General features: G+C 39.0%; 1 protein-coding gene across 3 annotated transcripts in view; it reads right to left on the bottom strand.

Annotated features, from left to right (window-relative positions):
• The window catches only part of LOC133611805 (signal-induced proliferation-associated 1-like protein 1), a 165,689-nt gene that overhangs the window by 45,338 nt on the left and 97,315 nt on the right, over positions 1–23,036 (bottom strand). For all 3 annotated transcript variants that reach the window (XM_061968943.2, XM_061968942.2, XM_061968944.2), the window contains exons 2-7: positions 18,940–20,592; positions 18,732–18,862; positions 12,804–12,992; positions 12,561–12,735; positions 8,555–8,658; positions 8,275–8,432 (exon numbers count right to left, since the gene is read on the bottom strand). In XM_061968943.2, coding sequence (XP_061824927.2) covers positions 8,275–8,432; positions 8,555–8,658; positions 12,561–12,735; positions 12,804–12,992; positions 18,732–18,862; positions 18,940–20,419 — 2,237 coding nt within the window. In that variant the 5' untranslated portion in view covers positions 20,420–20,592. The remainder of the gene's footprint in view (positions 1–8,274; positions 8,433–8,554; positions 8,659–12,560; positions 12,736–12,803; positions 12,993–18,731; positions 18,863–18,939; positions 20,593–23,036) is intronic.

The following is a 23,036-nucleotide window of genomic DNA, read 5'->3' as shown; positions in this document are numbered from 1 at the left end:
GCCAGCTATTGCGCTGGCAAAAACTGCAAAACAATCACTTTTATCCACAAAAATATGGAAAAGCAGCTGGAAGGAGACCCTTAAGACGTGTTTTTTCAAGTAGACAACCAGTGCAACACTTCTCACAAGAACGACAGACCAGTGCAGGTTCAGTGAGGGTAAACTACCACTGTAGCTCTGGAGGAAAATATCCAACCATCAACATGAAACCTACATCAAACAAAACATCCATCCATCCATTTTCTACCGCTTATTCCCTTCGGGGTCGCGGGGGGCGCTGGAGCCTATCTCAGCTACAATCGGGCGGAAGGCGGGGTACACCCTGGACAAGTCGCCACCTCATCGCAGGGCCAACACAGATAGACAGACAACATTCACACTCACATCCACACACTAGGGCCAATTTAGTGTTGCCAATCAACTTATCCCCAGGTGCATGTCTTTGGAAGTGGGAGGAAGCCGGAGTACCCGGAGGGAACCCACGCAGTCACGGGGAGAACATGCAAACTCCACACAGAAAGGTCCCGAGCCCGGGATTGAACCCAAGACTACTCAGGACCTTCGTATTGTGAGGCAGATGCACTAACCCCTCTGCCACCGTGAAGCCCACTCAAACAAAACAATATTTTTTATTTGTATGTTTTGTTTTTTGTTTTTTTTTAAACGCATGGTTCATCATAAGGGACACGAGGTAGAAAATGGATGGATGGAAGTCCCTTGCAGGATTATAGCAAGTACCGTAGCATTCCTACTATTTACTATTTTGTTCACACATATGATTGTGTTTACTAGAGGTGCAACGGTACAGGTAGCCGACGCTACGGTCTGTAACTCTGTTTTAGGGGCATGGTTGCGTTTCTTTGTTGGTATGTTTTGTGGGAGTAAACAACCTTTTTTTCCTTTCAAAGTTTTTTGGTTACTTTGCTTGTCACTACAATGAATTGATTTCTGTGGACCCCGACTTAAACAAGTTGAAAAACCTATTCCGGTGTTACCATTTAGTGGTCAATTGTACGGAATATGTACTGTACTGTGCAATCTACTAATAAAAGTTTCAATCAATCAATCAATCAAAACAAATTCATTGTGCAGTAAACAAAGTATCATTGGTGTACTGAATTTACTTTTTGTACAGAAGGCTTTTATTTCCAGGTTAACATTTACTAATCAACACTTTCAAATGGTACATTATTATTTGTATTCTTTAATTACTTGTATACATCAGTGTTTCTTACCAGTGCGTTGGTAAAAGGCAAGCAGTGACCCAGATTGTGGAGTTTTTTAAAACCCAACTACTGTAGCTATTTTTTTAAATAAAAGTATATTAAAGTACAGTTTGAATTTAAGGTAGTGCAAAATAATGTGTACCAACACATAAAACAAGTTTAATGATTATTTCAGGAACAAAATGTTTTTTATCCACAAACTCAAAAATGATTTGAACACAAATGTCTGTCTGCAGAGTTTTAGTACATGTTGTATCAGAGGATTTTAGTAGACACAAAAAACAAAATGTCTGCAGTAAAAGAGTTAGATAATAAAATGTTTTTTTCTGTTTAAATTAGTGGGTGTGTGTATTCTCCCAGTCAGGGCCAATACATTAGTTCAGTCACAAAGACATTTTGTGCCTGCCTGCAAGTCCGCATTCAGGACAGGATTACTGGTGAGCTGCAGCGAAACTAAAGTATTTCACTAAAGTTGCTGCTTCCTTCTTAATGTTGTGTTTCAACTTCTATGGTAGTGTTAGTCATATCTACAAGCTGTGTAAGGGGGAAGAAGCACAACGCTGATAGAACATTATTTACATGGTGACGAGCCTGACCTTTACGATTGTCCAACAGGATGGTCACGCACACACGGACACAAAGACTTTCACGCAAACAAACGAAAACGTACACAATCACACACACATTCACAGACACACAGAATCACGGTCAATAAATGCGGATTGTTGCGTGCAGGATTATACTAAGCATCGTTGCTTCCTTACTGTTTACTGATGCTGTAACTTCTAACAGACAGTTCCATCATGATCGAGGTAAAAATGCTAACAGCTGGTTTGATTGATTGATTGAGGCTTTTATTAGTAGGTTGCACAGTGAAGTACATATTCCGTACAATTGACCACTAAATGGTAACACCCCTATAAGTTTTTCAACTTGTTTAAGTCGGGTTCCACTTAAATTGATTCATGATACAGATATATACTATCAGATATATACTATCATCATAATATAGTCATCACACAAGATAATCATCAGGGTATATACATTGAATTATTTACATTATTTACAATCCGGGGTGTGGGATGTGGAGGGGGGGGTTAGGTTTGGTTGATATCAACACTTCAGTCATCAACAATTGAGAACAGAAAAATGGACATTGAAACAGTGTAGGTCTGACTTGGTAGGATATGTACAGCAAGTAGTGGACATAGACAGAGAGAGAGAGAGAGAGAGAGAGAGAGAGAGAGAGAGAGAGAGAGAGAGAGAGAGAGAGAAAGAGAGATCAGAAAGCATAAGAAAAAGTATCTACATTTGATTATTTACATTTGATTATTAACAATCCGGGGAGGGTGTTAGTTTAGGGTTGAAGTTGCCTGGAGGTGTACTTTTATTGCGGTTTTGAAGGAGGACAGAGATGCCCTTTCTTTTATACCTGTTGGGAGCGCATTCCACATTGATGTGGCATAGAAAGAGAATGAGTTAAGACCTTTGTTAGATCGGAATCTGGGTTTAACGTGGTTAGTGGAGCTCCCCCTGTTGTTGTGGTTATGGCGGTCATTTACGTTAAGGAAGTAGTTTGACATGTACTTCGGTATCAGGGAGGTGTAGCGGATTTTATAGACTAGGCTCAGTGCAAGTTGTTTTACTCTGTCCTCCACCCTGAGCCAGCCCACTTTGAAAAAGTGGGTAGGAGTGAGGTGGGATCTGGGGTGGAGGTATAGAAGTAATCTGACTAGTTGTTCTGGGATGTTTGGAGTCTAGATTTGAGGGTTTTGGAGGTGCTAGGGTACCAGGAGGTGCATGCGTAATCGAAAAAGGGTTGAACGAGAGTTCCCGCTAGAATCCTCATGGTGCTTTTGTTGACCAGAGAGGAGATTCTATAGCGAAATCTCGTTCGTTGGTTGACCATTTTGATTACCTTGATTGCCATTTTTTCACAGGAAAGATTAGCCTCTAGAATGGAACCTAGGTAGGTGACCTCATCTTTCCTGGTGATAACAATGTCACCCACTTTTATAGTGAAGTCATTGACTTTCTTAAGGTTGATGTGAGACCCAAACAGGATGGATTCCGTTTTACCCAAGTGCATGGATAGCTTGTTGTCAGCGAGCCAGGTGCAAGTTCTACAGAGTTCAGCGCTGAGGATTTTCTGGTCACCGCGATCATACTCAAATCAAACTCAAATTGCGCTTCTCGATCAGGATCATATAATCGCCCAGCCCTAGGTACCTCTGTATTTGGACACAAATGCAATTTTGTTGTCAGAATGTCGTCCAGGAACATTTTAAAACATGTTTCACTTGAATGCACTACATTTATATGCTGAAAACTTGGTTACAGTTTTATCTAAAATCCAGTCAGGGTGTATTTTGGAGTGACATTTGCCAGCGAACACACCAATTGTAGTATCCTTTCTCATCTTTACACTGACGTATGCACTGACTTCGTGTACTGTCGTCAACTAAGGTTGAAAACATGATATAACTTTTCACATTGACGTACATGAACAAGACAGCTGTGATTGACAGCCAAGGTCGTCAATTTAAAGCCAATATGTCCTCTGTGGGAAATGTTTGACAAAGTTTAACATCTAATGGTACAATGTATTTGTTAAATCTGTTGTCTTAAGCCACTACTGGTAAATTATGCTAGCACTGTGATTGATGGGTATATTATATTAAATTCAGTTCAACATTTATTACTTATTGCTTAGAAAAGAGTTGTTACTGTTTTTTGATGCGTTAACTCAGCACTTTATATGGATCATATTTTGGTAAATGGCTTAGACTGCATTTGTCTGGTAAAACCAATAAAACAACTTTATAAAGCTATGTTTTTGGTTATATATTAATGTTTACTATACTGTTAAGAATTTTAATTAAAATACCTCAAGTTGAAGTATTTTAATTTTTTACGTGAGGTTAAAGAGAAGATTTATTAAATTAATCAATTACAAATCTCATTTAATTATTCACTAGTTTTTAATCGCTTTGGCTTTTTAAAAATTGGATTAACACATTTAGATTGTGGAATTGGAAACCAGTTCTCTCTGGCTGTTCTCTCCGTGGACGACCAAAAAGCTGAAATAAGTCAATATTTTTAAAGCATATGATAAAATAAAAACCCACCCATTTCATTAATGTCATGATATTTTCAAAGAAGACCTTTAAATATGTGACATGATGCCAGTGCATCTCTGCATTTGAAGAGAAACCTATAAACAGCTGTGTTTTGACATTATTTTGGCTCCTTTTTGTATTTAGTAGGAACGGGATTCATATGGCTCCATTCGTCACGGTTTACAAGACACATGAAACATGACAAATTGGGGAGGGGTGCACTATCCACTTTAGCAACCAGACAGCAGTAAAGAGTTGAACGTCTTAAAATGTGTTTTTTTGGCTATTCCAACTTTGACCACAGCGTCAGTTGGTGTGTAAAATCGCCTTTTTCCTAATTTTCAGCAGACTGCATTACCAAAATAACCCCCTCCGACCTTATCAAGCAACATCTACCAAGGAATGGAGCCACATGAATCTCTTTCCTACTGTACACAATGGAATTAATACAGAGTAAACATTAAACACGTATGTTCCGTTAGTCAGCAGACAACAATACTAAACAGGTAAGACAGCATTGATCTCATTCATTACCAACAACACGAAATAGCAGTGGACAGTTGTAAATATCTGTTAGATCTGGAGCTAGATAGCTACTAGCGATAATTAACATATAGCATTTACTTCTTCTACTCTATTTACCACATAACTTAAAGGCCTACTGAAACCCACTACTACCGACCACGCAGTCTGATAGTTTATATATCAATGATGAAATCTTAACATTGCAACACATGCCAATACGGCCGGGTTAGCTTACTAAAGTGCAATTTTAAATTTCGCGCGAAATATCCTGCTGAAAACGTCTCGGTATGATGATGTCAGCGCGTGACGTCACGGATTGTAGAGGACATTTTGGGACAGCATGGTGGCCAGCTATTAAGTCGTCTGTTTTCATCGCAAAATTCCACAGTATTCTGGACATCTGTGTTGGTGAATGTTTTGCAATTTGTTCAATGAACAATGGAGATAGCAAAGAAGAAAGCTGTAGGTGGGAAGCGGTGTATTGCGGGCGGCTGCAGCAACACAAACACAGCCGGTGTTTCATTGTTTATATTCCCGGAAGATGACAGTCAAGCTTTACCATTGGCCAGTGGAGAACTGGGACAACAGAGACTCTTACCAGGAGGACTTTGAGTTGGATGCGCAGACGCGGTACCGTGAGTACGCATGCAGCTGCGGCTTCCAAACATTTGATCGCTTGCCCGTACGTGCGTGCCGCTATGTGTATGTCACGTACGTAACTTTGGGGACTTTGGGGAAATATATGTGCTGTATGAACTTTGGGGAGGTGAACGGTACTTTGGGCTGTGGGATTGAGTGTGTTGTGCAGGTGTTTGAGTTGTATTGGCGGGTTATATGGACGGGAGGGGGGAGGTGTTTGTTATGCGGGATTAATTTGTGGCATATTAAATATAAGCCTGGTTGTGTTGTGGCTAATAGAGTATATATATGTCTTGTGTTTATTTACTGTTTTAGTCATTCCCAGCTGAATATCAGGTCCCACCCGCCTCTCACAGCATCTTCCCTATCTGAATCGCTCCCACTGCCCTCTAGTCCTTCACTCTCACTTTCCTCATTCACAAATCTTTCATCCTCGCTCAAATTAATGGGGAAATTGTCGCTTTCTCGGTCCGAATCGCTCTCGCTGCTGGTGGCCATGATTGTAAACAATGTGCAGATGTGAGGAGTTCCACAACCTGTGACGTCACCCTACTCGTCTGCTACTTCCGGTACAGGCAAGGCTTTTTTATCAGCGACCAAAAGTTGCGAACTTTATCATCGATGTTCTCTACTAAATCCTTTCAGCAAAAATATGGCAATATCGCGAAATGATCAAGTATGACACATAGAATGGACCTGCTATCCCCGTTTAAATAAGAAAATCGCATTTCAGTAGGCCTTTAACAAACTGAAATGACCACAATCGCCCTTTAGTTTACGAGAGGTGCAATGCGTATAGCCAACAGTTGCATTAGAGACAGCATGGAAACAGGGACTTCACATGTAGTTGTGAAAATAGAAGAAACAAAATATTTAAGAAATCAGACTAATTTAGTGAATGAAAACGTACTGACTCAGTACCTATAATTTATTGGCTCTCGAGTCACGTATTGATGGTGGTAAGATACATTTGTAGCCACAGCTGCCCTGGGGTATAATAACGGAAACATGACTGCCAAGTAGGGGCGGTGTGGCCTAGTTGCTGTGCTAGGAACTTGAGGGTTCAAGGTTCGTCAATCTAGTCACGACCGTTGTGTCCTTGGGCAAGACACTTTACCCACCTTTCTCCTGATGTGTCATGGTTAGCACCTTGCATGGCAGCTTCCGCCATCAGTGTGTGAACAAGTGTCTGTGAATGGGTGAATGTGATGCAAAAGCCCTTTGGGTATCTTTTCAGGTAAAGTAAAGAGCTCTATAAATACAGACCATTTACTATTTGCCAATTTGCGCCAACGGCCTCTTTAACCACCACCAAACATTAATTCACAAATATACACCAGCGTGGGCTGCACAGGAGACAAGGTGGGTAAAGTGTCTTGCCCAAGGACACAACAGTGGAAGCTGAATTCATACCAGGAAGTTTATGGACAGCCACTTTACCATCTGAGCCACACCGCCTCATCACTATCAACAATAAAGCAATACAGCGATATGACGATGCATTGGAGTAACCACTTATGACACATTATATTGTCAATCTATGATTTTAATAAATAAAACAAAGCATTACAACTTTAATAAAAGCACACTTTAATCCCATGTAAAGCAAACATGTGGCATTACCATACCCCTCAAGAAAACTTACCTGTAAATTAATTATTTTGCAGTTATTACTGTATGTTGTTTGTGTAATATTTATCATGTTTGAGCAGACCAAAGCAGTACGCAGTAAATGTGCAAAAAAAGGCCCTGCCATTTAAATACGCCGCAGTGACAGTACACGGAGGATTATAATGAGATTCACAATATCTGAAAAGGTCACAATCCCAGGAGAAATAATGCCTAGGCAGTGTCTGCTATCAAGATCCTCAAATCATTAGCAAATAAGGTATCATCTATCATCATTAAGATATTTATCGGTTTGTCATACAATGTTTAAATCAGTTTTAGTTTATCTCTGACATACTCTGCTTTCATACATTCATTATGCAATGTGTGTCAGTTTTACTCGGATATTCATTATTATTTTTGTTTTTACGTTTGTCAACTCTTGTTTCTTTCTTTCTTTCTTTTTATTACAAGTTTACAATATTTCCAACAATGTTTTTATTGCTAATGAATATTACTATCACACATTTTTTTAACTATTACAAATGAGTCAACCTGGCACATGTTTTCTTTGAAATTGCTGAGCTATGGAGAAGGGGTAGGATTAAATAACCTGTGCTTCTTCCTACTCCTTTTAGACACGATGGATGTAGCTGTTTTTTTGAATATTTAAAATACCATTACCATTAATATTATCATCATTTATCACTTTTGAAAAAATACTGTACACTAAAAGAAAACGGATACATAGTATTTGTTCCCTAGTGTAGTGGTTCTCAAACTTTTGCCACCAAGTATCATCTAAAAAAACTTGGCTCTCCAAGTACCATAATAATGACCAACATTAAAATACAGTAGCGTAGAAGGACTAAGTATTCATTAAAACAAGGCTAAAGTTTTTATTTAACAAGTATATTTAATATTTTTGGCCAGTGTAATATTACACACAGTTCCAACAGTAACTCTGTGTTGGAATGTAGGAATAAAAACACTGTACTTTAACAAAGTGATTATTTGGCGAACCACTAGATGAAGCCCTAGTGGTACAAGTACCAGTTTGAGAATCACTGTCATAGTGTATAGTGTATGCCTAAATATTCACACAGACTGACTTCACTGATTTTGCTCTGAATTATGAGTAAATGAAAATAATTTACCTGTAGCATGTGTTGTCTGAGCAAGGGTTGTGCACCCTAACAACAATGAAAACATGCTGAAAGTGAGAGCGAATGGCTTTCGGGGTGAAAGGGTATGCACCGGGCTCCTGGAACACAATGGTCACGATGTCGTTCCCAATGTGGCGCTTTCTCAGCAACTGGTCAATCAAAGACACGCAAATATTGGTTAAAAATGTACACTGAGATGGTTTACAACTAAAAATAGCAGACATAGGTCATCATAAATGATGAACACAACATGTAGATTCCGCCAATGTACCTGTTGCTTATTATTGGGTGTGTAAGGCAGTAGAGTGGACACGTGGAACATGAGTTCGTAATCCTTGTAGGACGTGTACAGCGAGTGTGTTCCTGTAGAGTCCGCTGCAGGGATGAGCACAAGAAAGCAGTTGAGACTCATTGTAGCATTACTGCAACCCAACACTCCATTCTTCATGTTTTAGTGTTTTCCTGTGTCAGACGGGATGCAATTTCACCTCAGCCTAAGCATGAAGACAATAGTAAAGTATGGATCAGCCATTCTACCATTATGTTGCTCATATATCCCCCGATAGATAAGGAGGGGCTTAGTGCATATACTGTAGATTATTTAAACTGTAAACATACACAACACATAAGCGGAATACACATGTACAGTATAATGATAAAAAGATGTGTGCCAAATATATGCATTTTGTTACAGAGGGCTAAGATAAGATAAGTAAAACTCATAAATTGTTCAAACTCTTTCCATCCTTCAGGCGTTACAAATCACTGTACGCCATAACAACTCGTCTTTACCCAGGCTATCAATCTGATGAACGCTGTGAAATAACTCTGGAACTAATCTGTTACTGTGATTGTACTAACTCATGTTCATGTCATCAGGAATGGGTAGAGAGTAATGGACAAAACGGCCCAAAGATAGGTGTGCCAAGCTTGTGGTATCGTATTCAAAAAGGCTTGAGGCTGTAATTGCTGCCAAAAGTGCATCAACAAAGAATTGAGCAAAGGCTGCGAATACTTATGTACATGTGATTTTTTAGTTTGAAAACATTTTGTTAAATAAAAAAAAAAAAAAAATAAACTTTTTACATTGTCATTTTGGGATATCGTCCGTACAATTTTGGAGGAGATTACTGATTTGTTTTTCCCATTTTGGAACAAAGTTGGAACATAACCATGAAAAAAGTGAACCGCTGTGAATACTTTCTGGATGCACTATATTAGCCTTGCACATATTAGTTATTTAGGTATTTTTTCATATTTTTTTGTTAATAGTTCATATTTATTGTTTACATTGAACACAGAGAGCACAGTGTACGAAGTCAAATTGCTTGCGTGTTAAACATACATATAAATAGTAAAGTATTTTGAAATAACCCGAAAAGCATGGTTGTCGATAACCACAATGTATTTCAGCAAGCAATTGAGCAACTCAGCCCTAAATCATTCATAGTAAATCTAATGCAATCAAATAATTACATTGTTTAAACAGAGTAATGCCACTTTTGAAGTTTGATTAATCACAATTAATCGCAGTAAATTATTTGCATGCATAATTTAATAAAACTTTTTTTTTTCAAATATTTTGACACAAATGAATGTTTATAGTTAAAATGACAACTTGCTTTTCTTTTCAGGAAACCATCCGCGGATAATGTAGGGAATCAAGAGAAAGTATGCGATTAATATGCATTAATGCATGATTAATGCAATGTTTTGTGATTAATCGTATGAGTAACTCGAAGAGCCTAAAAATATGTCTATCTTATTGGGTTGCTTTTAGCTGGTAATGACAATGAAATGGCAAAAGACAAACATTTACCTTAGATACATTTGAAAAAAACTAAATATTAATTAAACACACTGTTACTGACATTTCTACTTTTTTTAAACACAAAAATTGCCTTTTATTCCTTCCCTTTCAGACCTGTTGTAATAAGAAATTGGAAATATGTGATGTACAATATCGTAACTGTATGCATGTTCAAAATAAATTAAAACCATAAACATTTACTGTACTTTTTCCACTGATATAAAGAGAATGGGTGAAAAAGAATGTTTGAATATATACTGGTTTTTTTTGAGATTGTTTTCTTCCATATGTGCGAAATGTATTTTGTCAGTTGTGGAAAGGGGGATGAACGAGCGGCTCAGAAATCTACTGAGAAAAAAAAAATTACCGTTCACCCAATGTCAAAGCTTTGTAGGTAAGTGGTGGGTCGTTTCAGTTAGCCCTCCAACCCTTCTTTCTTTTTTATTATCAATAATCCAGGACATGTTGACACAAGCTGACGGTGAGCCAGGACTTGATGATATGTCGACATTAACGGGTTTTTGACATAAAATGGTTCCACCTTTATAGTTGATTGAAGGCTCTAGATCAGTGGTGTTGAACTCGTTTTCATTGAGGTCTACATCGCAGATATGGCTGCTCTCAGACGGCTGCTTGTAACAGCGAATAATATATAAATATTTGCCTAGGAATTTGATTATTATATATATAAATATTTTTACATACATTGTAAAAAAAAATCTGGAGATTTCACAGTAAAAAGTCAAAAACTCAGTCACCAGAATTGTACTGTCAAATATAGTGTTGTTTGTAACATATTACAGTAAATGGAAAAAACAGTACTATGTATTTTTTTACTCTGGCAACTGAGCTTCCAGTTTTTACTGTAAAAAAAAAAGGGTTACCATTTTCCCATTTTACAGTGGTAATACAGCGTGAAAACCACAACCGTAGATTTTACAGTAAAATAACTAGGAGCTCAGTCGCCACAGCGATAGTTTTTTTTTTTCATTTACAGTATTATACAATAAAAAACACCGGAAAATAAAAAAATCTGTATTAATTTTTACCATTTATATGGATAACTTGCTTTGAAATAAAAAAAACAAGCAGATATTCAAATATCTAATTTATTGTAACAAAAAAAATGTTTGGAAAGTATGATAATATAATATTTGTTGCAATAATGGATAATATTAAAGTTTAAAATGTATGCAATTTCAAGCAGTAGATATATACTTTTCTGTCAAAATAGAAAAAACAATTAGGTACTTTTTTGATGTATGTTATTTCCAGACGGTCACAGGCCATTTAAAATGATGTCGCGGGCAAGATCTGGCCCCGGGGCCTTGAGTTTGAGACCTGTGCTCAAGATTAAGGGTGCCAAAATTTGTACCACTGAGTTGTTTTGTTGGGTAGCTTCCCAAATTAAAAACCTATTCATACTGACCTCTTCCATCTTACACAGTCATTTCTGGCATGTTTGCAAAACTAACTTCCCCACTATGGAATGTGATAATCTCCAGTATATTATAAATGGCGGAATGGTGCTGAATTCTTCACTCACGGTGCTACTGTATGCTTAAAATCGCTGTGGTTGGCCTGCCCTATTGGCACCTTTTCACTTTAGCCCTTGAAGGCAAAAGACTTGGGCACCCCTGCTCAAGATTATGCTTAAATGTCCAATGTTCTTTTACATACTTTTTAAAATTCTAAGTTTTCTTTAGTAAGCAATACGTTGGTTTTGTTAATATCCAAGAGTTACCTATACGACAACATTCTTAAAATAAATATAAACGTTGGCCATGGTATGAATCATCTTAACTGTACATACTCTCAAACCGTTTTAAGCACCGCCCTGCCCTAAACTCAGAACACATGCTATGCGTAGGGTCCTGCGATCTGCAGGGAGGACCGTTTTGCGTGAGGAAATGCATGTAAAACGTTAATTAGTAAAGCAAAATTTATTGAGTTCAAGACCCGGTCAAAATGTTTGTAGTAAAGTTTGCAAATGCATGTTTAAATAATGTTAACATTTTTATTTTGCACTACAACAATCAATTATTGCATGATTTATTTCCCATGAATTTGTTTTGGGACCAAACATGCAACAAATTAAATTCAAGTTTGATTTTAAAAAAGCAAAACAATTGTTTTACATAAATCAAAAAGTGTGAAACATTTTGTAATGTGGAAATGAAGTGAAAACATTAACTGTTATGAATTGTACTTAAACTATAAGGAAAATGCCATCAAAATATAATCTAAAGATGCCAACTTCAGCCAGTTTGGAGAATTAAATATAACATTTGACCGCGAAATATATAATAATGAAATATAGAACATTCAGATTAATGGTCTCATTGCAGTAATTTAAATAAACTACCAATCAATTATTACACTAAGATAGGATATACGATATCTGAACAACACTGTAATATGTATGATTGTATGTGTACAGTAGGGATTGGCCTTAAAGGGTGTTTACTTTTGGTGTCCAGCTGGGCTCTGTACTTGGTAAAGCCCTTGAGGCGAACTTTGTCCCCCAGCAGCTGGAGAAACTCCTCCAGCGCGGGGCCCGCCGTCTCATTGTTGTACATCTCTTCCTCGGTGCTCTGGCCAGCTCGGCAGTACATCACCCCCACCTTCACCTGGAAACTCAGCTACATAGCAAATGTATTTTAGTTTAAGACTTTTAATCTCGCGACTTCCGTGGTGTTGTCACTCGTACCCCTTGTTCGTCCAGTTTCATAAGCTGCTCCGTTACTTTGGGGGTATTGAGGGCCAGTCTGAGGCAGGACAAATCCAGCTCTGGGAGAATGTACTCCAGTACCTCTTTAATAGGCAGGCCTCGTGCGGTGCCATGCTTGGAGGTGGAGAGCACCGCATCCTCCAGGATTGAACCTCGGAGTGTTGTTAGCTGAATGGACAAAGACAGCGAGGACCAGGAGATTAAAGTTTGCTTGGCTGTGAGAACAGATTGAAGGCACCACAGGAATCTTGAGTGTTTCTTTTCTCTTAGAAGATAAGAAGTGATAGAAAAACGCCTTCCAAAACAGAACATTGACCTATAACAACAGACAATCATGATTTCAAGACATAAATTGAAATAAGGAAGAGGCGGGTGGGTTTGTCCAAATATTGGGAGTACATAGAGTCCACATTGTGCTGGGCTTTGGGAATGAACTCAATCACGTTACTATCACTTTGCTATACAGCTGGAATACTTGGGCTCTTCCAGGCTTGAGACTCCCTTGTACACAATGGACCTGTGTTTGCAATCTTTGGGAGGCAGGTTGTAGAGTGGGCTCTCCACTCTACAAGTGTGTGTGTTTGCACCTGCCCCCAACAAACAAGCCTCAGGCTGAAGAAAACTTTAAGATCTATCTGAGAATGTATGTCATGTATCCTGTAATTTAGAAATATTGTATTGTGTACATGTTGGAACAGAAAGGGTGTTCTTTAAGCTGTTCCCAAATGCAAAATATGAGTAGTTGTCTTTCAATTCTTTCCACCAAGGGTGACCACAATGTGTCACTTGCTGGTTTACTTTTTACATTGGATGTTCTTGCTGGCACAAACCTCCAATAGCTGGGTCTTGGGACACTGGCTGGATATTGAACCTGCACTGACCGCACAAATGACAGCAGCATGTATTATTACACTACCAGTGTTGTTCCCAAATGTTGAAAGGATATAATTGCTAAGAATGTATTTCTTTGATTAAGATATAGAGAGAACTGTAACACATTTCTGGGCGCTAATTGACTTGCCATGGTTCTGCTTACTAATTACCGTATTTTCCGGACCATAGGGCGCACCGGAGTATAAGGCGCACTCCTGATGAATGGTCTATTTTCGATATGTTTTCATATATAGGCACACCGGATTATAGGGCGCATTAAAGGAGTCTTTTTTTTTTTTTTCTAAATTGAAAACACTTCCTTGTAATGTAATGGTGGTTCTTTGGTCAAAATGTTGCATAGATTATGTTTTACAGATCATCTTCAAGCCGCTTTCTGACAGTCGCATTCGGATGCGCCATTTTGTGGGCAGTCTTATTACGAGGCTCACCTTCGGCAGCGTCTTCTTCCCGTCATCTTTGTTGTAGCGGTGTAGTGTGCAAGGACGGGAGTGGAAGAAGTGTCAAAAGATGGAGCTAATGGTTTTAATGACATTCAGACTTTACTTAAATCAATAACGGAGCAGTATCTCTTAAACAACAACAATGCCGGAAATGTGTCCCGTGAAAAAACGTCCGACCGGAACTCTAATAACTAAAGTTCCTTGGGTGAATAATGTCAACTCACTCCACCGGTATGTTTTAGCGCTTTCATGGCGAGTTTACTGACAGATATAAGTTAGAACTTTACACTACTTTATATTAGAAATGGCAACAGCGGAGGATGAATGTCCCACAACAAGAAGGTAGAGAAAAAGAAGAAACTTATCGACATGACAAACTACAAAGGCGGATGCCCCCAAATTTTCAAGATTCATGCAGATCCCAAATACATATCAGCAGGTAACAGAAGGTAAGAAAAGTTGCTTTTGCATAATATTGCGAAACAAAACGGCAGATAATATGTCTTACCTTATACACACACCTAGGGTTGCAAAGGGGTGGAAAGTTTCCGGTAAATTTCCGGAAACTTTCCGAAAATTTACCACAGGAAGTTAAGCTCGGGAAGTTTGGAAATATTGACCATTTTTTGATTATTCAAAGTTGGACACCGTCCATGGGAATTAATGGGAATATATGGGAATTAATGGGGAATTACAATAATTATATATTATTGGGCACTTGTCTATATGCTGCTGAATCTTTGTGGCATTTTTGACGTAGCTCTTTGCACAGTATTTGCAAATGTACACAGCTTTTCCGCCTACATTGGTTGGGGTGAAATGTCTCCCCACATCAGATGGTGTACGTGGCATTATTCTGTTTGTATTTATTTATTCTTGTAAAACACATTATAATGCAATGCCACACAGATATAAATAGTCAGCTAAACAATTGGAGTGGTCTTTAAAAATATTTTATTGATGGACAAATTAATAGAAATAGGCTAGATGAATAAATGAACACTCAATCAGCATGCTAAATCAAACTATAACCTACATTCTTGTATGACAACAGAATGGCTAGCAGAACAGAAGGCAGAGGAAACTACACCTTTTGATTTAGTATTTGCTAGTTGAACTTTACAGATCACAAAAAAGGTAAAATCGGATCGCTAACGTTGTTAGCATAAATGAATGGGATTTAACATAGAGAAAATTAGCATCACGGCTAACGGAGAAATGTTTTCGGTTCATTATGAGACTGTAGTGGTACATAAACCTAGCTAGCTAGATATATTGGCCCCAAAACCATTTAACAAGTACAAGAACAGCTATGTAGCTTGAGTGGAAGTCTGCTGGAGTAGCCTACAGCCATACAGTAACAAGCAATTACACCTCTTTTAAACTTAAATACCATAGACCAAATATATTTACCCCAGTTATATAATCAAAACTTACCTGACTGGATGAAGTCATTGGGCTCAAATACTAGTGTGGCCTCAATAGCCCTGCTGAAGTGTGTAGCATGCTGGGAATTATCTGTGCATGTGATGGAAGAATGCACTGCACATGTGATGGAGGAATGCACCGTACAGGGTTGAAATTCTACTGAATTTGCATTACATCAGGTTGTTTTAGCTAATAATCATGCTGCAAGATCTAGCATATTGCATTCAATGTTTATTCCCAATAATTTCCCATCAATTCCCGTTAATTCCCATATATTCCCGTTAATTCCCATGGAAAGTTTCCAACTTTGAATATTTCCGGAATTTTGCAACCCTACACACACCATAACAATACTCGTATGTTTAATGCGCCGACAATCCATCAAGCGGTGCAGCGTCATAGCTAACCAAAGTAGTACTAAAACATTTTGATAGATTTTTGAGCGCTGTGTGTAATGTTCTATATTTTCAATGGAACATATAAAAAGTTGGTGTTGTTTACTTGAGTCATATTGTAATCATAGTGCAGTTTACACGTATCTCTTATGTTTGACTGCCATCTACTGGTCACACTTATCATTACACCATGTATCAAATAAAATTGCTTTGATGTCGGTAAGCAAAACCAGAATTATTCCGTACATTAGGTGCACCGGTTATAAGGCGCACTGTCGAGTTTTGAGGAAAAAAAAAAAATTTAAGTGTGCCTTACAGTCCGGAAAATACGGGATGGTTTTCCATTGTCAACAGCAGGGTCAGCTACAGTTCTAAAGGCCCAAACATACTTGGGCGGTCAGCAGTGCACTGGTCCACCCGTACTCAAACCAAACGTCCACCAGGCCTGTGCGCTGAAAGCATATATTTTATGACCATGTGGATCTTCTACGTGTACTTGTGTCTTAAAAAACAGTGCTCAGCGTGTATTTGGGTCCACATTACATTAGACACCATTACCTCCATTGGTAGCTGAATTTTACTACCTTTTATTTTCGAGTTAGAATGCATTAAAAAAATACCATATATGTACTTGTCTCACACAAGGATAAATGATAGGCAAAATTCCAAAAAAGTGCAGTTCCCCTTAAAAGAGGTAATAGTATGATTTTTTTTTTTAATTTTTTACAATTAAAACACTTTCTGGTGGTCTACTTACCATGTAATGATGGTTCTGTGGTCAAAATTTTGCAAAGATTGTTTTACCGACCACTTCAAAGCCGCTTTCTGATTAAGATGCGCCTTTTTCTAGGCGGTCTTATTTACGTGCCTCCACTTCGACTGCATCTTCTCCACAGCAGCCATGTTTTAGTTTCCAGCGCTTCCATATCGAGTCTACTGACAGATTTAAGTTCGAACTCGGGCTGGGCGATATGGACCAAAACTAATACCGCTGTATTTTTAGTCCAAATGACATTATACGGTATACACCATTATCTTGAAAAAACATGCAAAAGTGCTTAAGATTGCCTTAGTGTTTTACGACTAGATAACTAGCGTTGAGAGTATTCAGATTATTTTTGTTGTAATTAGTAACGTGATGTGTTGTCTATTCTTACAAAGTAATTAGTTAGTCGTTAAAACTGTCAAAACAGTTTTCGTTAATTTTGTTCATTACGTTAGGTTTATAGCCTCATGCTTATGTGTAGCTAAACATTTGACACACCGAGCTATTGCTAGCTTCTGTGCAAAGTCGCTAACAGAAGTTAACAACATAAACTGATGAGATTAGTGATAAAGTCGCCACAAGGAGAGATATAGGTTCTCAATCAAAATTGGTGTATGTGTAAATAAAGCTGGAGTAACCTAATAACCTAATAACCTAATAACCTAATGCAGTTGGTGAGCAAAGCATCACATCACTCGGGAGACGAAAAGTCGGCACAGCGCCGCCATATATATATTTTTTTAAAGATTCTTGCGCTGCATAAACACGCAAGAGGCGGTGTTGAGCCAAAGAGAATGCCCTGTGTTTATACGCGGAGAGAAAAGCAAACAGTCGTAACAAACGCACATCCAAAGATACCGGTATGGTCTCAAATATATACAGTTTTCTAAAATATACCGGTATTAACTATAATACCGGTATACCGCCCAGCTATAGTTCAATCTATACGCTACTTTGTACCTGAAATGGCAAAAGTGGAGGATGCATGTGCATGTATGAGCCAGTCTGCCCCAGAACAAGAGGGTGGAGAAAAAGAAGGAAGTTATTGATTACAGCATTGGACAAATTCCAAACGGCTCTTTTAGAGGATTTAGGGGGGAAGGCAAGTTTGTTTTATAAATATATCCGCCAGGCCTCTATGGTTTGATTTCAAATTTTTGGGACTTATGCAGATCCCAAATTCAAAAAAACAAGTACCAATCGGTAAGAAAAGTTGATTTTGCATAAAGGTCCCCTTTAGGTGTGTCCAGCTGATACTGTATTGGTAATGTAAACTAATGCTGGTTGGTTAGTCTTTTGTTGGTCATTTGTGTCATTGCATCTTGGGACGGCGTGGCGCAGTGGAAGAATGGCCGTGCGCGACCCGAGGGTCCCTGGTTCAATCCCCACCTAGTACCAACCTCGTCATGTCCGTTGTGTCCTGAGCAAGACACTTCACCCTTGCTCCTGATGGGTGCTGGTTAGCGCCTTGCATGGCAGCTCCCTCCATCAGTGTGTGAATGTGTGTGTGAATGGGTAAATGTGGAAGTAGTGTCAAAGCGCTTTGAGTACCTTGAAGGTAGAAAAGCGCTATACAAGTACAACCCATTTATCATTTATCATTTATCTTTGTATTATTTGAGGATTTGAGGACAAAAATAACAAGAATAAACACACTGCACAATGCTCCCCTGTCAATATTTTGCTGCAACATCCAATTTTCCTGCTGCCCTCAGTGTCCTCTAGATTGGGCGAACAACACAGAAGTAAATACAGAAAACACTGGTTTTGAGTCTCTTATTCCAACAATGAGGAGTTTAAATCTTCCCCAGGTGGTATTATGAGGTGTAAACAAAACACTGCAAACCAAGATGATCAGCGCCAACCACGGTACATTGGTACACTGAAGTGGAAATGCAGCATAAAGGGTCAAGCAAATGACAAAATTAACTAAGAAGTAATCTGATTGTGTGGTCGCTATGTGCAAAAGAATTCTCAGGCTGACCTCGCTTGTTCTGAACAGGATGCGGTAGTTATACTGTTGGCCGTGCTCCTTGTCCTCCTCCAGCTTCTCCCTGCGTAAGCTCACTGCCACTGGGCCTAAAACCTCATCCAACCCAAAGTAGTTCCAGTGTTCTGAGGCAGAAGAAGTAAGGTTATATAACATGAACACTTGCAAAACATATACTAGTGTGAGAGCAATAAAAGCTTACCCCTTAAGTAGAAGAACTTCCGATAGTAGTAAGCACCTAGGTCTACATGCTCCACGATGTACTGCTTAGCCTTTTCGCTGAGTGTGCTAGGCCCCTCCTTTGGACCCTCTAACACAGCCACTCCGGCATTGGTGCAGTGCGTGTTTGGAGATGTTTCATACATGTTCCCCTCCCCACTCAAGTTCCCTGAACTACTACTATTCACTACACCACCCACTAGACCGTAATAGCTCGCCCCATTTGCTCCCAATCTGTGCCTCCCGTTGCCGTCTGCACCTATCTCATTCCGGAAGCAGGGGCAACCGAGAAGCATTTCGTTGCTCTGCTCATCCCCAGAGTCCAGACCAGGGCTTTCTCTGTAGTTGAGATTGTCTTGGCTTCCACTGGGGAAGCTGTATGGCAGGCTGTGGGTAGATGAGAGTGTGGATGTTGCCGATGCGACGGCAGCAGCAGAGGCCCCCGTGGTGGTGTTCTTTCTTTTGCCTGCTGTCTGCCGTAACTGGATGACTTCATTGAAGTCGAACAACACGCTCTGGACGTCATAGTGGGCAAAACCTTCCTGACAGAACCATGGCTTAAGCGGCGCCATCTCGTCCATTCTACTGTCCTCTGCATCCGATCCAGCTCTGGGTGAGTCTGATTCAGCCCGCACGTTACGAAGCTTCCGAAATATAGACTCACCCCCTGTCTCCGATTTTGTACGTCTCTTTGGTAGCTTGTCCCTGTCCTTAGGTTTTTGATAATGGCTATCTGTGACAGTCTCTGAGAGGTCAAGTGTTGCTGGCTTGGGCCGAACATTCAACATGTTCTCCAGTTGATCTGGAGCTGGGCTACGCTGGTCTACTTCACCCTGGTAGCCCTTAAGCATTTCAAAGAAACTCTCTCCAGCAGCTTCGTGTTGATCTATTGAAGATGTGCTGCCATACTCCCGATGAAGAGGCGACCATTTGGCAGTGATTGGTAGACCCCATTCCTCTCCGCTGTCTCCACCAGCTTCCATCTCACTTATGGTCATGTCACTGTTGCTGCGTTGACGGTTTCGTTTCTGTTGCGGGTTTCTGCGCGGTGGACCTCTGTAGTCTCCTGGCACCAAATACCGAGTGTCTGCACAGTAGTTGTTAGCGTGGGCCTGTGTTCGATTTTTTAGAGTATTATGGATGTTTCGCAGCATTGACGAGTCCTGAGGGCTTATAATTGAGCCTAATTTAATGTGATTTTTTATAGGCACAGCCATATTTTCAGTCTCTGTAGTTGAGTGCCATAATGCCTGTGAAAAATCTTTCCTCGGTGGCCAGTCGGCCACACGGGCTCGCACACCCATCTTTGGCACTCCTGTGCTCACAGTGTTGTGGACATTGTCTGTGCGGGTCGGAACAGCGCCACCGTTAACCATGCGCATGTGGCGAGGGTAAAACTCATCGGTGGCAGGGACAGCGCCCCCAACGGTGCACTCCATTGGTTGACGTTTCAGGCTTGTCATGACACGAGTGCCAAAGACTAAAGGCACTCAGCGGGAAGACATGACCTAGTCTGGGATAGATTGCTGCTCCAGGACTTCATGAGCAGGTTGATTGTCAGCTGAACACTTCCTCACTCAGGCCTGCATAGTACTTCCTCCGACTGCAACGAAGCCTTCTCTTAGCATGTTTTTGCCTGAAAAGAAAGAAAAATAAGCCTTACGTACTTTCTACACTTCTTAAAAGACTGTGGAAAAGTATTGGACCACAACTATGCTTTGTGGTTTTTATGCTTTAGCAATTAAAAGTAATTAGGGTTCCATGATCCAAGTTCCCAAATACTGAAGTACATTTCACTGCAAGCCACATGCTGTACAAGTAAAAACTCCAGTATGAATGTGACAAAAGGGTAGTACTATGTCATACTGATGTCTAGACATTTTTTAAATTACATTCTAATAAGAATAGTTGATGTGGCGGCCTATGACTTTTGCATTGAACTGTATATTAGACATTGCCCTTAAAAGCCGAATCATACAGAAGAGCTGCCTTAAATACACTTGCAATAATCAATCAATGATTACAACAAATTTACACAAAAAATGTCTGAAAAGCTTCCCTAAAATGTGATACACACAGCTTGATTAAACCATGACCGCATGTCTATTTTTCCGCATATGGGATTTTATGAGGCAGTGAAAAGTCACTGACATGTTCAATTTGAGATAAGGGCGTGCAGGGTTTCAAAGCAATTATTGCAAAATCGTCTGAGGGGAAACATGAAAGCCCAGCAAACATTCCAAATGAGAATGTCTCAGGTTTAAGCCTCATGAAGGTCAGAACACAATTATCACTTTGCATTGATCAGAAATTATATTGTAACTGCTGTTTCATACAATATTCATAATATGTGTATATGGAGGGCTCCAGTAGCAGAATGTTTTACACGTGCCATTGTTTCGGCATTAAATCAGCAAATACTGTGTTAATGTTTAATATCTAATACTTTTAACTGCTCCTGGTTTTATTTTACATGCACCATGAAGGTCATTTTTAGTCATAGGAATGCGCGTGGGTAGATAATTAGTTAAGAAAGATGTCAAATGTTGATGCAGCTCCAGAAAAAAGTACAGATTAGGCATTTATCTTTCCTTGATCAACTATTGGAAAAATCATTGATCAAGTAAATACATTTTACTTTTTAGTATTATTTTTTAATTGGATGAGGGAATGTCATAGCTGTGAACTCCTGTTTACATTCCATTGTAGGTGTTGCCAGTGTAGAGGTCTCAACTTGTCATAGCTTTTATAGACAGCAAACGTTGGTGAAAATCTTTTTCACTCAATGTTGCGATTGCTATTAATAAGTAACATTTTTTTGTGTGTTTTATTTGTTATTATGTTTCGTCTGTCTATTTTTTTTATTTTGTATTATTCAACAAACGCAAGCAATGAATCAATCTACATTTTAACAAAAAAAAAAATGATGTCACACACGCACGCACACAATGGTTGTCCCGATAACAATATTTTACCGGTATTAAAAAGTATTTTGATACTTTTCTAAATAAAGGGCACCAGAAAACATTTCATTTTTAGCTTCATTTCAACAAAAACTCTTACGATACATTAAAGAAATGGTTTGTATAACACTCAAAGAAAAATTGTAGAAGATTAAAATAAACGGCATTAAACATATTTGGCTTTTTTGTTGCACTCAAAGTTTTAACATCTTACATATTACATATCGCCTGCCATAATCTAGGATTAGGTTAGAATATAATAGTAAGCTTTAATGACATTATGCTTAATGATTAGTTGGTCTATGCTTTAAGAATGATAAAATCATTAGTAAATACTAAAATCAAAACTAAAACTACACAGATAAGACATGTAGCAAATAAAACACACTTTATTAAAGATGAAAGACAAGTTGTAGGAATTTGTTACAAAATTCAGCCATTTTACTTGCATTAGTTTACGTTAAGTGCATGAGCGGTTTGGACTCCACCAATATTTGGCATCAAGCCAAGCAGCTGTGTGCGAATATACAAATCTGTATGGGCACAACAGAAGAGCGAGTTAACTTTATTACCCGTCGATCTGACTCCTTGTTATTAAATTGTTTAGCTAAGTTTGAAACAAAGGTGGTAATACTTTAATCATGCCACCATTTGGCGAGGCATGTTTCAAAGCAGCACTTGCGGCGCGGCACTTCTGTGGTTTAAGCGTCATCTTGATCGATAGTTTTGAAGCCCAAACACTGCGCTTCACGCACCCTCTTTATTAACCAGAAGAATTGCCTTTATTTGCCATTTTTTCTTTATTCGCTGTTTCTTCTTGTGCACTCATAGTGTGCACGTGCACTTAACATGCTCCTCCACTCGGTACGTCACCACCGCATGGCAGCATGCAGATGAAAAAAAGATATCGGTATTTTTCAAAGGCAGTATAGTACCTTTTTGAATTTATTAGTACCGTTATACCTTACAACCCTAATATATACATATATATATATATATATATGTATGTATGTGTGTGTATATACATATACACTCATACATATATACATACACACACACACCTACACACATGCCACCGCGGGGCATGTTTTAGAGAAGCTCGGCTTCCGTGTTTGAA

This window comes from Nerophis lumbriciformis, linkage group LG08 (genome assembly GCF_033978685.3).
Source record: "Nerophis lumbriciformis linkage group LG08, RoL_Nlum_v2.1, whole genome shotgun sequence".
Lineage (NCBI taxonomy): Eukaryota > Metazoa > Chordata > Actinopteri > Syngnathiformes > Syngnathidae > Nerophis > Nerophis lumbriciformis.
This window is presented reverse-complemented; position numbering and strand designations above follow the sequence as displayed.